Source organism: Aspergillus ambiguus, assembly GCF_047715705.1.
Source record: "Aspergillus ambiguus strain CBS 117.58 unplaced genomic scaffold BDV59scaffold_12, whole genome shotgun sequence".
Lineage (NCBI taxonomy): Eukaryota > Fungi > Ascomycota > Eurotiomycetes > Eurotiales > Aspergillaceae > Aspergillus > Aspergillus ambiguus.
In genome coordinates, this window is record NW_027395525.1 from 233,327 (window position 1) to 245,403 (window position 12,077).

At 56.0% G+C, this 12,077-nt stretch overlaps 4 protein-coding genes across 4 annotated transcripts; 2 read left to right on the forward strand and 2 right to left on the reverse strand.

Moving 5' to 3' along the window:
- The first annotated feature begins 840 nt into the window (after positions 1-840).
- On the forward strand, positions 841-3,226 carry BDV59DRAFT_19427 (homeobox domain-containing protein). The gene is made up of 3 exons (XM_073692366.1): positions 841-1,322; positions 1,378-1,937; positions 1,998-3,226. The coding sequence occupies exons 1-3, from the start codon at positions 996-998 to the stop codon at positions 3,163-3,165; spliced, it is 2,055 nt and encodes a 684-aa protein (XP_073548731.1). The 5' UTR covers positions 841-995; the 3' UTR covers positions 3,166-3,226.
- Positions 3,227-4,625: 1,399 nt separating this feature from the next.
- Positions 4,626-7,470, reverse strand: BDV59DRAFT_19470 (putative nuclear localization protein). Its single transcript, XM_073692440.1, has 3 exons — positions 7,257-7,470; positions 6,863-6,985; positions 4,626-6,615 (listed from the first exon to the last, which is right to left on the reverse strand). Exons 1-3 carry the CDS (start codon positions 7,372-7,374, stop codon positions 4,727-4,729), a joined length of 2,130 nt encoding a protein of 709 aa, XP_073548732.1. The 5' UTR covers positions 7,375-7,470; the 3' UTR covers positions 4,626-4,726.
- A 1,331-nt stretch (positions 7,471-8,801) lies between these two features.
- BDV59DRAFT_201286 (uncharacterized protein) lies at positions 8,802-9,476 on the reverse strand (the record flags this gene model as incomplete). Its single annotated transcript, XM_073693763.1, has 1 exon — positions 8,802-9,476. One exon carries the CDS (start codon positions 9,474-9,476, stop codon positions 8,802-8,804), a length of 675 nt encoding a protein of 224 aa, XP_073548733.1.
- A 1,185-nt stretch (positions 9,477-10,661) lies between these two features.
- Positions 10,662-11,851, forward strand: BDV59DRAFT_176567 (uncharacterized protein). Its single transcript, XM_073689461.1, has one exon. The coding sequence runs from the start codon at positions 10,935-10,937 to the stop codon at positions 11,547-11,549; it is 615 nt and encodes a 204-aa protein (XP_073548734.1). The 5' UTR covers positions 10,662-10,934; the 3' UTR covers positions 11,550-11,851.
- The last annotated feature ends 226 nt before the right edge of the window (positions 11,852-12,077 follow it).

Below are 12,077 nucleotides of genomic sequence, written 5' to 3' on the forward strand. Positions count from 1 at the left end.
GCCGAGATTAGAAAAAGCAATGCAGGTGGATGCATTGATACCGCTCTCGTATTGACGTTGACGGTCACCGCCACAGCGGTCGAGGCAAGACATTGGATCGACGTTCATCTTGATGACATGAAGACGATGATTTTATTTTCCTAGGTTTATGGAAAAGCTCCCCGGCCGCCACCCCCTTAGACCCACCTGGCCCTGGTACCTGGTATTGTCTTGTATGGTATCAGGTACGGCGTACGTCTTGTCGTGAGATACGTCCGTAGGTACACCTCCTAGATCCAGTACCTAGATAGATGGTTGGTAGTATCTTATGTCCTGATCCTTGGGTTTGATACTGTAGTCACCGGGAGATTCAGACATACGCAGTAGAGAGAAAATCATGGAGAGAAGAGACCTGATAGACCCCGATCCCCGGATTACCAGCGGTACAATACAGGCCGAACGGAGATCGGCCAATCAGGGAGGGGGACGTCCCCTCATCAGGCAGCCCTGACAGTCGCGCCTTCCACTTCCACACCTCACCTTCTTCTCCTTCTCCATCTCTCCTTTTTCCTCTTTAGTCCATCACTCTTTCCTCTTCCTCTGTCTCTCTTTTCCTCTCTCTCTCTCTCGCTCTTTCCCTCTCTTGCACTCTCGTTTTATTTTCCTGGAATATTTTATTATTTTCTTTTTCCCTTTTTAAAATAAATTCCCTCCTTGAATTTCTTTTTTATTTTCCCTTTTCTTCTGATTGATCCGATCCATTTATTATCTTCCCATCGCATCCATCTCGTCCCTCTCTAGTACTTCTTCTTCTTCTTCTCTCTTACTACTTCTCAAGTACCTCCCACTATCCACTCTCCCTCCCATCTTCCTCTCTTCTCTCCTCTTCTCTCTACTCCCACATTCCGCATTCCAATTCCTCCCGCATCCTCGATCTATACCACCCCTCGTCCATGCTCTAATCCACCCTCCTCGTCCGACTTGTTGCCTCCTGTGCAACATCCATCATCCTCACCATGAACTACCTTCACCAGCCCTACCCATATGTCGCCCATCCCGGCATCCCCATGGATCAACCCATGGCCTTCGATCCCACCATGCCTCATCCCGCCATGATGGGCCCCATGGACGGCGCCTATCTCTACCAACATCCCCCCTACGACATGGTCGACTTCTACCCCATCATGGACTACGAGGAATACGCAGAGAACCTATCCCGTCCGCGGTTAACCAAAGAGCAAGTCGAAACCCTGGAAGCCCAATTCCAGGCTCATCCGAAGCCCAGTAGCAACGTCAAGCGTCAATTGGCCGCTCAGACCAATCTCAGTTTACCTCGCGTCGCCGTCAGTAGCCTCTTCCCCGCCCTCCTAAAGACACCCAGGCTAACAACCCCCCCAGAACTGGTTCCAGAACCGACGCGCCAAAGCCAAGCAGCAGAAGCGCCAGGAGGAGTTCGAGCGCATGCAGAAGGCCAAGGCGGAGGCTGAGGAAGCGGCCCGTGGGAAGTCGGAGAACGATGCCGGCGCCGACTCCCATTCGGACGGGAAATCCTCCGCAGAAGACTCCGACAAGCCCACTCCCAAGCCCTCGTCCTCTTCCACCACAGCCCCGGCCGCTGATCAGTCAAAGACCGCGGCCTCGTCCTCTAGTCGATCCAAGCACAAGAAAACACGCAGTGAGTCCGCTCGGGAAGCCACCTTAGCTTCGCTACAACGAGCGTTGAATGAGGCGGCGGCAGCTCGCGACCGCAATAGCCCTGACAATGAGCATCGTCCAGCTGGGAATCCCGAACCGGAGGATTCCATCTCCCCCGGCACGTCCTTTCCCGAACCCCATGCTCCGACTCACCACTATGCCGACCCCCAATCCGCCCACACCGCCGCCCTCCACCCCTCCTATCCCGAGTGGGATGCCTCCAAGCAGTGGGCTCCGTCGCAGAGCCCTGCAGAATCCTTGGGGTATGACTTCCGACTATCATCCCTGCAATCGACAGCCACTGACAGATCAAATCTGCGCAGCTCACAATCCCACCCAACACACAACGATGTCCTGCGGAACATGCAGTTCCCCACCTCGCAGAGCGAAGAATGGGCCGGCCAGGTGCAGCCAGCGGACAACTCCTTCTCTGCGGTGCAATATCCCATGCAATCGGAGATCTCCCTGCCCAAGCGGGGCTCGTCGGAGGAGCTCGCCAACACGCTCGAGGGCATCGGCATCCACACAACCGGGTCGACCGGTCTGTCTCACCTGTCGACGGGACCGGAGCGACCAGCGTGGAAGGAAGCCGGCAAGGAGCTCGATCTGGCGGCCCGCCGAAAGCGCCCACGGCCGGCGGCCATTGGCACCTCCAGATCTTCATCTATGCTGACCGGATCGTCGTCCATGTCCCCCACGACCAGACTGCCCAACTACAACGCGAGCCACGGCGTAAGACAGTCCAAGTCCACTCAATGCCTGAACTCCCGGTATGCCGGGGTCCGCAAGGCGTCGGCCGCTCAGCGTTCGCCCCTGAACCTGTCCAGCTTCGCCGAAGCCGGGGCCCTCAACTCCAAGGCGGAGATGTCCATGTTACAACCTGCCGTCACGACGGGCGCCTTGGCTCCCCCAACCCCCCTGACACCGGAAGATCTGCACCACCTCCTTCCGAACACCCCCAGTGACGGGGGCTACTGCTTGTCGGCTCAGCCAACGAGCGGCTTATTCCCGACCACGCAACCCATGCAGATCAACATTGCGTCTCCGCCGGCGACGCCTCTCGGCGTAGACATGATGTCGTCTTACTCGTACAACAACGTCGCCCCGCCCATGTCCGCCCCCGCCCACTACACGTCCTTCCCCGATTACGTGCAATGTGACTCGGGACCCCTGACGGGGCGGAGCTGGACCGACGCCACGTCGATACCGTCTCCCGAGGCTTCTTTCCAGAGCCGGTGTCCCATTCCTGGGCAGGATGTCTCGTCGATGGCATATGATCGGTCCGTCGAGGGCGTCCCCGTTTCGGAATCTCCCTCGTTAGTGTACCCAACCAGCGAGGGCGACCTGTCCGTTCCGGGGGACCCCAAGAATACGGAGTTCTACATCCATGAATTCCCGGAGCAGCAAGAGGCGCATCGATTCGTCGCGCAACAATTGTCCCAGAAACCCAAGGCGTACACCTTCAACAACCAAACGCCGAACGATTTCTAGGACTGTACCATTACCGTGAAGCGTCACGTCCTTCTACCTGTCATTTTCCTTCCCTTCTTCTTGGAAACAATTCTTTGGCATTATATTTCCCTTCCTGTGCTTTGTGTGGGACTTCTATATACTATCTCTCTGTCTTGGCCACTTTGATTCCCAGAGCATGCGTGTTGGTGTCTTTCTTTAGGCGTCTGCCATGGGTCTTCGATTCGTTGGATATCTTTTTTTTTTTTCTTTTTCCTCCCTCGGTTTGGGTTTTGGGGTTCCCGATTCTCTGGATTTGCTCTTGCTTTGCTCTCCCTGTGTTTTGTTTGCATGTGGTTTCTGGAAGCGGTTGGTTGTTTGCTCCTTTTTCACCCCCTCCTTTTGCTTGTCTGTGTCGGAGGTCGTCACGTATGTATAGTCTCTCCCTCTGTCTCTTTGGGCTTACCTGCGCGATATGCTGGGGTAGCCCACCCCCGATGTAATACATATAATCTGGGTGATGGCGGTGCATGGTGCATCTGCCCTGTCTCTCGTTCCGTCAATCTGTTCTCGTAGGACTTGTATTGTGCATGGTGTAGTGCGTACCGTTATTTAGAGACGTACAGTATGTTCCGTGCGTACGACCTCGGTCGTACATGTATCTAACACGTCAGCATCTGCATAAAGTACGTCCGCATAGGACCAAGGGTGGTCCAGGCGGATTCGAGTTACGTCTTCTAGAGAACACTGGCACCATCTATTGCAAGTACGTATTACAGTCCAAAATAAAGGGTACAGACAGGATAGCCAACGTACGCCTGGGTCCTACAGACACTCGAGAGGAAAACCGAAAGCAAGCAGACGGCACAGATAGACGAGAGAATAGGAGGGGATATAATCAAATTAGTTCGAACCCCGACGGCGCACAGCTTGCATACTATCAACACAGCAGGTGAAGGTCATCAACGCATCATCAGTATGGGGAAAATCAACAAGAGACGAGAACCGAAGGCCCGATCAATCACCAATGGGGCAGGGCAATGCTAGGTAGAACATATAGCAGACACAAGATGAAGTATTCAACAAGGGAGAAATATCGCGAGATGGACAGCCTAAAAGATAAGAGAAAATGGAGAGCAATCAATAACCAAAGTGACAATCATCAACACCAAACCATCCCTGCAAACATCCGGCCGGTCCTCTATCATTGACATATGAGAAATGCACAACTTCCATACTCATGATGTGACCCTGGAAACAAACCTCTTCCCCCAAAGTCGAATTCAAGACAAGTAACCAAACAGCATCGGGTATAACTGGGGTATAGACAAACGATATGCACAAATTACCATTAACCTCATCCTTCACCTGGAGACAGTTCCGAAAGGAGTCGATAACCATAAACAGTGTTGCGACGCAAGGCCCAAAAGGACGTGGAGACCGAAGGAAAAGAAAGACCAATCTTTGCTCTCTTCAGAACCAACAGGATCCATTCAATCCCAGACGCCCCCGTATTCCTTATGAACGCCGAAATTTGGACAACGCCACCCATGATTTTTTTTTTCGAATTTTTCAGGTTATGATCGGCTGTCGCGATAATTCCTTAGTAACCGGACCATCCGAGGGGTGTGCCTGACTGGCCAGGCTGAGGATGTCCCGGTTGGACGGGGCCGCTGGGTGCCGGGGCCCAGCCGGGCATGCCTCCGGCACTCATGCCCATTGCCATGCCTTGCTGAGGAGTCCCCGCCATGAAGGGCTGACCACCTGGGCCTTGCGTCGAGGGGTACATGGCACGACCTGCCATACCTGGGTACGGAGCTGCACTAGCCCCCGGGAACCCCATCATGGGCTGTTGCTGGGAAGTTTGCGGGTGATGCATGGGGAAGGATTGTGGCATTTGAGGCGCGGACGGGCGAGGTTGATTGCGAGGCGACTGAGAGGGGTGCGGCGGTTGGGGCATGGTGTGTGGCATGGGCGACGGGGATTGCTGCTGCTGTGGCTGTAACTGCGCGGCGTACTGCGGCATTCCCACACCCTGCGGCCCCGCGGACAGCGGTGATGGTTGGGGCTGAGGCGGCGGCTGACCCCACATTTGCTGTGGCTGGGAGGGATATCCGTAAGGCGGCTGCCCGGCCAGAGCTGGGTTCGACCGCTGGTGCATGAGGTCTGGGCGGGCCGGGGCCATGGCGCGCATCGGCGATTGACCTACCGGGGGTTGGTGGGCAGTGGCCGGCTGAAAGCCGGGCTGACCACCAGGCATCATCGGTGGCTGGTGTGGCATCATGCCCTGCGGCGGTTGCACGGGGTGCAGGACACCGGACGACATCTGCGGCGACTGTAAAGCCTGGGAGGCGGAAGGCGCCGAGTCCAGCTGGCCCGGTTGCGACTGTGCCGCCGAGGCGGAAGCCTCGCGCTGCTTGGAATAGAAATCCTCCAAGCCCTTCTGCCGGTAGTTGCGTTGCGAGGTCAGAAGCTTGTTGAAGTCGGCCGTGTGTGTTGCCTGGTTCAAGATTTCAGCGGCGCTGCTCGGCTGGGAGCGGTCCTGGTACGGGGGGCCCGTCAATTCCTGGCGGGCTCGGGGCATGCTGTTATACTCGCGAAGCCGGGGATCGTCGGTGGTGGCCATGTTTATCATGGGCAACGGCGCGAGCGACACGCCCGAGGGACCTCCCAGGGCCAAACTCTGAGGCATAGACTCCAGTGCATTGCTGTAGATTACATCCCCATGGGTCAGTGCGGGGAGAAGATTGGCAGCACTCGCGGCCTCTGCGGCAGCAGCATCACGCGCCTTCGCACCGCCCGGTCGTTTCTCACCCGCCAGGTCCTCCTCTGTGAAGCCTTGCTTGCGAGCCTTGCTTTCCCAGTAGTCATCGCGGACGCGTCGTCCGTTGACGATCACACGGCTGCCGAACTGTCGGTACATGGAGCGCGCGCTGACGATGGCAATCTGACGCGACCGATACGAGTACGGGAGGATATCCTGCTGGATGAGGGAGTCCTTCTCGATCTGGGAGGCGATGATCTTGTGCAGGGAGCGATTCTTATTGAAGAGGAGATAGGAATCGCGATATCCTAACACGCGGGCACACTCGGTCGCCAGCATGAATAGCTTTTCGCCGCGCAGAGGAACGCAGAATGTGCGACACTTGTACTCGCGGTTGCCTTGCGGGCGTCCCATGGCATCGACCTTGGTCTCGCCTGCTTCGTCGAACTCCTTGGGGATGTATTCATCGCCTTCCTCGTTCAGCTGGTCGGTGGTGTGGTCGCGTACGGTGGGTAAAGCCTTGACGAGGGTGGACTTGGTGGGAGTGGTCTTTTCGGGCGGCGAGGCTTGTGGGGGCGACACGGCCAGGTTGGCTGACGGCGGGAGTGGCTGACTCTGCATGCGGGGAGTTTGGAGTTGGACGTTGGTGGCAGCCTGGTCGGTGGAAGGAGCGGTGGCGGGACGTGGGGTCTTTGGGGGACGTCCTCTTTTGCGACGACCTTGTTCATCTGTGTTGTCCATAAGGGGGAGAAAGGGTTAGTCTTGGGAGATGATCACGGGAAAGGGGGATGGACGCGACGATGGAGAGGGAGGCTGAAGAGAGAGAGAGGGAAAAAAAAAAAAAGCAGATGGGGAAAAACTGAAGATGACGGAAGGGAGACGAAGCGGCTGTCATCCGGCTCGCGCATTCCCGACACCGTAACTCCGGATAGGGCCGGGCGGTGATGGGAGCGAGCATTGGCGACGCACACATACCGTCGTCATGGTCCCCATCGGCGCGAGGACGCTGGTCTGGGGTACGACTCCGCTTGATACCACGCGGGGTGGGAAGTGTGGTTGACGTCGTTGGAAACGACGGAGTAGGTAAAACCACGGCGACTAGCACAAAGCCGTCAGTTTGGCGGAGGGCGCCAGAGAGAAGGTCGCGAGAGATATGAAGCGGTCGCGAGAAGTATTAAGAGAAAGAAGAAGAGAAAAAATTTTTTTTTCCCACTTTCATATATAGATAGAAGTAAAAAAAAAAAAAAAAAAGGGGAAGATAGATATGGATAGAAGGTACGGGGATGGATGGGATGGGTGTTTTGATTGCAGGGTAAGGAAATGGAGAATGTGAAGGGGGCGGGGAAGATGAGATGGGGGACAAACATACCAGGGTTGGAGGAAGGATTGTTCAAGGCGGCCGGATTGATAGTACCTGAACCATCGACCAGCTCCCCTCCGATCCCATTCATTGGGGCGGAAACGGAGGCGTGGGAGGAGCCATACATGGCGGGCCAAGGCAGGACGGGAAGAGGTTAACGAAGCCGTCTTCTGTCGCAAGGCCGCGGACACGCGTCGAGGCAACAAACGCGAGGGAGCCAACGCGAGAGGAGAGAACGAAGGGAAGGAAAAGAAGATGGAGGGTGGGAGGGAAGAGAGGAAGGGAGAAGAGAGAGAGACGGGAGGGAGAGGGGGAAGGGATCAGCTCAGACGCGAGATGGATGGATGGATGAGATGGAAGGATAGACTGGATTGCGATGGATCCTCGGGAAGAGGAGGGGGGAGGGCGGTGAGGAGATGGGAGGAGGTTAAAAGGAGAGATGGATGGAGAAGAGAGAGAGGGAGAGGAGGAGAGAGAGAGAAGGATGAAGATGAAGAACTACGCCGGAGTTTGGTGGAGGTGCGAGTTGGATGCGACAGCCACATTAGTCAGCGCACCGCCACAGGTGCCTGGTACACAGGATGGAGTAGGTATATCCAGCCCTGTACTTCATGTATACCTAGGACACCTTATCAATACACGATACACTATACCACTATAGCTATCACTACACTGATCATATAGACGTTCTCTTCCTCCTCCCCTATCACCGTCCATGCACCCTGATCCTCCTCCCGACCTTTCCCCTTTCGGTCTATCAGCCGACTGCCCACTCCCCTTCCATCTCCTCTCTCTCAACGCCAACCGGGGCAGATGACCCCCTCGTCCTCTGCGTCAAATGGTCACTTGCACGGGAACTAGTGGCGATCCTCCGGGACCGTGCGTCCTCCATTGTTCAACTCTTCACACTGACAACCACTGCACCCTCCCGCTGCCTCTTCCTCCTTCCACTGCCGAACCCTCCATGCCTGCATCTCGGCACTGCCTCCTCTTCAGCCTTTCCCCAGCCAGGGGGACTGATGGACAATGCAAGTCATCCGAACACTGACCCTGCAGACCACCCGCCACCATCCATCCCAATCCATCGTTGCCTTCTGTCAGGTCCCTTCCCGGGGACTAACTGCAACCCAGTATCCCGACATTCCATGTCTGAGACGGCTTCATCGACAGTCTCCCGGATGAGATATCATCCCAAATGCCGATCCAACCAGACCGCTGGATTCTTGCGTCCGGTGACCTCTCGCCATCTCCTTCGCTGATGGTGTATCCGATTGGACCACTCCGCGAACCTTGGCTGTCCCCCCCTTCGAATCAACCGTCGTAGCCCATGCAATTAACCGACACTGCCGCTGCACGGTTAACCCATGGCCGTTCGACCAGCGCACAGCATCTCGCTGAACGATCGAGACCGTTGGTCGCAGCACACGCGCGCCGTCGAATTCCGGTTTCGATCCTCGATCGTCGCAGGGGGGAAAAAAAATAGAACGCCCCGGCCCTCCGTTTTCTCGCCATCCCGTCCACTCAGCACCCTGCCACACACCCCCCTCTAGGCCATCACCGCAGTCGACTCCGAGCCGATGCATTGCCCAGCTCCCACGGGGGAGGCACGCTGCTGGGCTCCAGCTCCACCTGCACGATCCCCGAGGTTCGTCGTTCCCGGATGTACCCGTGCGTCTCGTTCTCGAACCCGGGGTTCCAAGCCGACCGGATCTTCTTGTGCTTGCGTCGTCGTCCGTGAGGGTCCGGCGTGAGCGACGGCCAGACGGGAAGATCCTTTCTCCGCAGGGCGAGCGAATCGTTGTCGGTGTCGACGTCCGCATAGCTGACCGTCTTCTTGTTCTTGTTGTCCGTAGTCTGCCCAGACTCTTCATGAGTGTCGTCTTCGGACTGAAGGTCATTGTTTGGTTCGTGACTCTCGTTCTCGGCGCCATCGCGCGCGTCGTCTCCAACCGCGGTATGCTCCATGTCCGCCTCGTGCCGCTCCAGGAACTTCTCCTTGCAGATAAACCCACTGGAGGGCTCGGAGCTCCCCAGGGACGGCAGCCGCACCATCAGGATGAACAGCACCAGCGCCAGGCCGATCGCCAGGTCTGCATACGCGGCTACATCGGGGATTGAGATGTGCAGCGGCGCCCGCGTCAGGGTGAATAGCGAGACCGACAGCAGGATTTCGAGGCCCGAGTAGACATAGATCGGGATGATGGGTGCGACCGTTGATTTGGAAACCATTGTGGAGGTGGAGGGGGTGAGATTCGTGTAGATACACAAAGGCCTTTGATATCCGTCCCGGTTTCCGGATGTTTGATTGGAGTTGATGACACCGACACCGTCCGGGTTTGGATCCGATCGAACCTTGGCTACCAAGCTCATCCAGCGGCTTGACTCACTGGGTATCCCCAAAGCTACCAGCCGACGGCCTTCCCAGACAGGAGTCTACTCCATGGATCGAGAAGGATAAAGTTCATTGTGCGACGTCAGTCGTGGCGAGGCGAGCGATGAGTGGCGCTTTGCAGCTGTCATATCCTTCGAAGGACTATGCGATCCATTGATGGTTCGTGCTGAATGAGCATGGAATGAGATCATGGAGATAGGGTTTTTTGCCTCTTGAACTCGGCGGGCGATGATGGCTGACGTCACGAGTTTCGACTCCAGCCAAACTCGGCAGGCCGTTCTTCAGAGGAAGTGTAGGAAGACATTGGAGGAAGACCCTGGAGGGTATAGTTCCACCGCATAGGAGATAGTGCATGTTGGACGACCGGAGTTTCCAGAAAGAACGAAAGGAGGGAGGGTTGGTCACGGGGACAATGGCCGGAAAAGATGCCGTGACTAAACATAGGACTACCTAACGTACCTACACCATTGGATAATTGGGTTACAGCAGTACAGAAACATAGTATGGCCGTATACAGTGGATAGAAGAGTATAAAATTGAATCTCATGCATCTTTATCCTTATCCTCTACCCATATCAGGATACTTTGTGAACACCTTGGGTCACCACCTAGGAATAGATCAATCAATATCCGGATGGAAGATTCCATGGAGCGCCAACAAGCGGACCCACCAACCCTGGTCAGCTGGCCGACCTGTTTTTTCCAGTGGAACGGTGGACCCTCTTCTTCCGGGGCAACTTACGTGTCCAAGGACAGGGAACAGGGAAATTGGTAGTGAAAAAAAAATTAAGAGATAAAAGGAATCGAGAGGAATTGATCTTGACAGAGATAGAGCGTTATCGAATACACAGGATAGAAAGAAGAGAATATTGTTGCTCGTAAAGAACCGCGAGACAGACCGACGGTCTAGACTTGCATCTCCGCGTGCAGAATCTTCCCGATCAGTAGGGTCACCTGCGCACCGGATTGCTGTTTTGGGCGTCTCCGGGCCCGGTCTGGACCAACCGCCTGACTACACAGTACGTACTCTCTCTCTTTCTGTCGTGACTCCCTCTCCTCTCTCTCTTCCTCCTCGCTTTAATTCTCTCCCTCCCCAGACTCCTACCTCCATCTTCCCTCTTCTTCCTCCATACACCTCCATACACCATACACACTCACCTCCTAATTGCATGCAAATGCCCTCGCCTTAACCAAACTCTCTCGCGTAATCCACCTACGCCCACCAATCCATCCCTCACCTACCATAATATAATCCACCCTCCTCACCGATCCTCATACCTCCTCATCCCTCGCAAATGGCCGTCACAACAATCGACATCCTCCCAACAAAACCCACGCCCTCCCCGCTCTCCTCCAACATGAACAAACGCTGGCCGCCCCTCGCCGACAAATCCTCCCTCCCCTACAAGCTCACCACCCTCTCCAAGCAAAAGCTCGCCCGCGAGGCCACCGCCCCGGACCCGGATATCCGCCGCTGCCTGGGCCACTTCCGCCTGCACTGCATGTCCATGGAATGGGCCCAGCGCGACATGACCACCCGCATCAACTCCATCGAGCTGGAGAGCGAGTCCGAGTCGGAATCCGAGGAGTCGGAGCCCGACGACACTTCCTCCGCCCCCGGGCCCCGCTCCGATGAGCCCGCTGATTCTCTCGACCGCAGCGATGTCGTGACCAGCGACGACAGCGAGAGTGACGGCGACGGCAGTGCCGTCAGCGAGCCGCGGGACGGCGAGACAGGTGGCACCATGCATGTCCGCTTCGAGGTCTCCTTCCAGCAGGCGTCAGCCGACGACGCCGAGAAAGACAAGGAGGGCCTCCTCGAGAAGGGCCGCAATTGTCTGGAGAAGACGGTGCAGCGGTCGTCGAATTTCTGGCCCTCGCCGGGGCCGTGTATGACCGTTCGCATTTGAACATCACCACTGCCCTTCTTTTCTTTCTTTCGACCGCTTCTACCTACGGTATCTTTCTCTCGTCGGTATTCGATGTTACGACCGTCCAGCCATCCGGCTTGGACATTCTTTTCTTTTAATTGACGACGTCACGATTCTACGAATTTCCTTGCATTTGTGCTGGTTCTGCTTGGGTGGGAAAAAAACACGGTTTGGTCGGCGTTGCGATGGAACTAGAAAATTTCTGAGCATACAAGTATATACTCCGTATACGGATCACAATATTACCTAGGTAGTACTGAATACATACGATAATCATCTCATTTCTACTCTCCTGCAATAGTACAGACTGCGTGAGTAGCCTTAGCCTCGGCTCTCCCCCATCGGCGTCGTGAGTCACTAACGGAGATCGACGACACTCCATACTCCATTCTCCGTACTGAAACCGCTAGAATCCTTCTAGTCGGGCCATTTGCCCCCGATGATTCGTGCATTTACTTTTAACCCTCGGCCAAATCCGCCCGCGGTTCGGATTCCACCCCACGGCCT

What these genes read in the sequence shown, in the direction of transcription:
- BDV59DRAFT_19427 (XM_073692366.1), top strand. Translation starts at nt 996, where the DNA reads ATGAACTACCTTCACCAGCCCTACCCATATGTCGCCCATCCCGGCATC. An exon ending in TCAGTTTACCTCGCGTCGCC is followed by an intron (nt 1,323 to 1,377) that starts GTCAGTAGCCTC and finishes CAACCCCCCCAG; the next exon opens with AACTGGTTCCAGAACCGACG. An exon ending in AGCCCTGCAGAATCCTTGGG is followed by an intron (nt 1,938 to 1,997) that starts GTATGACTTCCG and finishes AAATCTGCGCAG; the next exon opens with CTCACAATCCCACCCAACAC.
- BDV59DRAFT_19470 (XM_073692440.1), bottom strand. Translation starts at nt 7,374, where the DNA reads ATGTATGGCTCCTCCCACGCCTCCGTTTCCGCCCCAATGAATGGGATC. An exon ending in CAATCCTTCCTCCAACCCTG is followed by an intron (nt 6,986 to 7,256) that starts GTATGTTTGTCC and finishes GCTTTGTGCTAG; the next exon opens with TCGCCGTGGTTTTACCTACT. An exon ending in CGATGGGGACCATGACGACG is followed by an intron (nt 6,616 to 6,862) that starts GTATGTGTGCGT and finishes TGGACAACACAG; the next exon opens with ATGAACAAGGTCGTCGCAAA.
- BDV59DRAFT_176567 (XM_073689461.1), top strand. Translation starts at nt 10,935, where the DNA reads ATGGCCGTCACAACAATCGACATCCTCCCAACAAAACCCACGCCCTCC.